General features: G+C 41.6%; 1 protein-coding gene across 1 annotated transcript; it reads left to right on the top strand.

Annotated features, from left to right (window-relative positions):
• Positions 1–934: 934 nt before the first annotated feature.
• LOC118788488 (fibroblast growth factor 4B-like) lies at positions 935–3,953 on the top strand. Its single transcript, XM_036544504.1, has 3 exons — positions 935–1,229; positions 2,585–2,688; positions 3,777–3,953. Exons 1-3 carry the CDS (start codon positions 935–937, stop codon positions 3,951–3,953), a joined length of 576 nt encoding a protein of 191 aa, XP_036400397.1.
• Positions 3,954–4,356: the final 403 nt, after the last annotated feature.

Below are 4,356 nucleotides of genomic sequence, written 5' to 3'. Positions count from 1 at the left end.
GTTGATATTAATCAGAAAGGACAAGCACTTATCATGCTTATAAATATTTTATTTTGTCCCATTGTTCTACATACAAGACGGAGTCATTCTTTATTTTCTAATCAGTCTAAAAGTAGAATGTTACAATTCGCAGAATTCTACTTTTGTTTTTTCCTGTTATTGTTCATTTATAGAACTGTCTCCTGTAACACACTGTAGTCTGTTAGCTTTGTAATTTCCTATTTTACATCCACCCATACATAAATTATTTTATTTTTGGCTGATAATGAAGGAAGTTTTACACAAAGAAAACTCATATGCCCTGTCGCCGGGGCAATGCAGTAATCTACATTCCGAGAGTTTCACAATGTGTGACTGTATTCTTGACCAGGACATTGTTTTCATGAAAAAAACTGCGCGCATTAACATTTGTAAACGAATTCAGTTTTGTTATCTGAGCAAGCTGAAATTTGACATTTGTTGAAAGAGCACTCTTCTGTTACACCAGGCTCTGGTCTCATATTAAAGAATCCCGTTTGTTTGGAGTGCTTCAGCATCCTAGGGCGACGATTGTGTTAAAGCGGACTGAAGACTGCCCCGTGCTGCAGTAGGTGGCGTGTGATGTAATTTCGAAGCAGATATAAATATCGTCAGTGAGGGAAAAGCGGCATGGCTGTGCCGTGCTAGTATAGACGATCAACACTTCTTAACTTCTGCTTGGACTCAAAACAACTTGGGATCCAGTCTAAATAAACTTCCTCGGAAGCGACAGCCCTCTCCAGTCGAGGGTCCATGCAGCACCCACGGGAAATTCGCAGCTTCGTCTTGAAGTGAGCGTTTACGTTGTTGCTCTTTTTTTCGTCCTTTCTTGCCTTCGACCTAAGAATACGGCGGAGAGAGAAGGTATTTTTAGTTCGTTTGCCTCCTCCAGACACGTGTGTCCAGGCTGATCAGGATGACCGTTCAATCGCCCTTCTTACCAATATTGGTGTTGGGACTGGTGTGTAGTTTGGTGCGCTGTGCTCCCTTCGCTGGCAGACAGAACAGCACCCTAGAGCGACACTGGGAAACTCTCTTCTCTCGTTCCTTGGCTCGGATCCCCGGGGAGAAAAGAGAGATCAGCCGGGACAGTGACTACCTTATGGGCATCAAAAGACTGCGGCGTCTTTACTGCAATGTAGGCATTGGGTTTCATATTCAAGTCTTACCCGACGGGAAGATAACGGGAGTACATAACGAAAATCGATACAGTAAGTTACACTTTTATCACGTTTCATACACACTCCTGTATTTACTTGTTCGCCTGGCCTCGCCGGTGCTTTTTGTGATGAAGCTGTCATTTTTTCGCGTTTGAGTTTTTGAGACAAAGCAAGGGGGTGCGCTTTTCTGATGTATTATCTCAGAGATTTATTAAAGGGTGTTCGGTGTCCACATAAACATTGTCCATGGCAGGTGTCCCTTTTAGTTACTAGAAGCGAATGGACTATTTTGTTATTTGGCAAATTGACTGTGGGACACAATTCATGCTTGACTAGTAACTTTACAGGACTTGCTTGCAGCCACGCAGACAATAATCATCATATTGCTTGTAGAAATCGCGTGGCCTCAAATAAAAATACTCCCAGCATAATATTCTCTGCTGTCAAACAGACTCAGGTGGGCACGTGCTTCAATATCTGGAGACTTAGATGATTCGTTGGTGTTTTCTTACAACAGGCCTTTATAATCTGAGGCTATCCGTATATCATATCAATATCAAACGTCATTCAGTCTAGAGGGGAGGGAGACGCATCTGTTACGAGGCTTAACCCCTTGGCCTCACATACATCCAGCTAAGAGTACATTTTAAGACATTTTCAGACATCGAGAATGATGAGCATTTTGTCATATAGCTGTTCTGTATTTTCTGTGCGAGTTTTAAATGTAATGCTTAAACGACGCCAGGAGGCCAAGTGGAGGGCCAGGCCCAGTTCGAGATCTGAGGTGTGTTTTGTGCTCCGGAGCCTATTTTGGGCCATGACATAAAGTTAAAGAGGATGCATTACATGGGTTTACATCAAACGAGATTAGCCATCATAAAGCACTATAGAAAATGGGCATAGCTAGAACCTTGGCTGAAAGAAGTTAGCTCCCAATCACTTTAGCTGTTTGCAAGCTAAGGGTCAGTCAGAGTGGATAATTGGATTGCTTTGGCATTAGTGACAGTAATGATCTCGGCAAGACAATTACACTGTGACACCACAGTGCGATTTAACTGAGCAACAAAAACAAATTTAATCATTACGTATATGGATTTCATTGAGCTGTGCAGCCACCTTCGTGCCACAATTGTCAAGTTATAATTTACTTGCACAGTTGGCAAGACATATCAATGAGGTGCGCGGTATGTGTCTGAGGAAAGAACGCCTCTTCCAAGGCGGAAAGTGTAGTTTTCCGGGAGGACGATGCTCTGCCGGCTTGAAAATAAACCATTTTGACTATTTTGAGACACACCGATCAATTACACAAACGTTTGCAAACAAGAACGGAAACACTCCTTGCCAGACTCGGAATACGATCAAAATAAACGTTCCCGGCTATTTGTTTTCTTTGTTGTGCTTTTCAGGTCTTCTCGAAATATCTCCGGTGGAAAGGGGTGTTGTGACACTGTTTGGCGTTCGGAGCGGTCTATTCGTGGCCATGAACAGCAAGGGGAAGCTGTACGGATCTGTAAGTATGAGAAATGATTTACTGCCGATTTCCGCCGGTAGATGTTCTTATCAGCGCTCGATGACATATCGCCCTGCACTTGAGTTGCACCAACAGCCTCCCGCATCACATCGTAGCGCGCAGTCGTGGCGTGCCACACCATGTTTTCATTGTGGGCCGGATAAACTCGGGAACGGTAGCGCAGTAGATCATTCAGTCTGCGCATTCCATTCCTTGCATTGCCAGCCAACACATGTACCTACTGTCCTTTCCAGTGTAAAGTTGAACTGGCCAACAAGGACCACCCACATTTCTTCCCGTCGTCACAAACATGACACCCCACTCTTTTTGGTTGCACCAGGTACTGATCCTTTTTCATATTACTCTGAGTTATCCCTGTTTAATTTAGTCATGGTGATCATCTAAAAAGAATACAGTGCAATTCCATAGTAATAATCATAATATGCATATATAATATACAATAACATACTTTTCATCATAACCAGCATTACTATCCTACCCAGAACTAAAAACAATTTAAAATTTTCAAACAGCAAGTCACTGAATGGCTGCAGTACTTTAATATATAGTTAGCCAAAATGACTACTCATGGACAGCACTGCTGACCAAACAGACACATTGATTAGGATCAATTATAGACTTCCAAGGGATGTAACTTATGCTTTATCGTCCTGAATGCACACAATCCTGCCCATATCATTACATAAGTTGAAACATAGTATGAGCACTTGGAAAAACATTCCCTTGAAACAGTTGTGAAGAATGTAAAAATGCAACTTTTTAGCCAAATTACTTTAAAGATAGAACACTAAAGCATAGCAACTCAGCATGCGGCATACAAAACCATTGCTTTCATTATCTGGTGTACCTATTAAGTTGAACAATCTTAGGTTCAGAAACAGCAGGATTAGTGTTGTCACACACATGCTCACAAAAGTAAACAAACAGTTAATAAAGAATAAATGAGTAAAGACATAGATGCTGAAAAATATTCAAGAGGACCACAACCAGACTGGATGCACATCAGCTTTTGAGCTTTGAACATCATCACTCAATACTGTCCCTTTGTTTCTGCCTTCCTTTTCTAGCGCCATTTCAATGAAGAGTGCAAGTTTAAAGAAAAGCTCCTGGCAAATAATTACAATGCCTATGAGTCGGGGGCATACCCGGGGATGTACATAGGACTGAGCAAAACCGGCAAGACGAAAAAAGGGAACCGAGTCTCCCCGGCGATGACAGTGACACATTTCTTGCCGAGAATCTGAGCGGCTCTGGTGAGATTTTACCTCAATGCACACAGGAGGAACAGGGGACTCAATGCGATGCACTTTCAGATGGAGTTTTATGCAAGATTAGGTGTGTCATTTTCAAATGAATTATTTAAGGATGTATATATTGTGGGAGAACCTTATTTATAACACTCAATAATTTTGTATTTCTGGAAAACTGGCCTTCCATTCTTGGGGCAAACTTGGAAATCCACTGGTTAATTTTCTTTTTTTTGAAATTATCAAAAAGTGTGCTGCTATTAAACGTTTGGACAAGTGAAATTCCTTTATTGTACAATGGGTTTTTGCACTGATTATAAATACTACTGTACAGTGACTGCATCGAAGAATCAGTGTACCTTTCTTTTTTCTTCTGTGGAAAGAATTCTTAAGTCTTAGT

This window comes from Megalops cyprinoides, chromosome 13 (genome assembly GCF_013368585.1).
Source record: "Megalops cyprinoides isolate fMegCyp1 chromosome 13, fMegCyp1.pri, whole genome shotgun sequence".
NCBI lineage: Eukaryota > Metazoa > Chordata > Actinopteri > Elopiformes > Megalopidae > Megalops > Megalops cyprinoides.
This window is presented reverse-complemented; position numbering and strand designations above follow the sequence as displayed.

Excerpts from the sequence above, each read along its gene's own strand:
- LOC118788488 (XM_036544504.1), top strand. The coding sequence starts at position 935 with ATGACCGTTCAATCGCCCTTCTTACCAATATTGGTGTTGGGACTGGTG. Across the intron at positions 1,230-2,584 it reads ACATAACGAAAATCGATACA|GTCTTCTCGAAATATCTCCG; the intron begins GTAAGTTACACT and ends TGTGCTTTTCAG. Across the intron at positions 2,689-3,776 it reads AGGGGAAGCTGTACGGATCT|CGCCATTTCAATGAAGAGTG; the intron begins GTAAGTATGAGA and ends TTCCTTTTCTAG.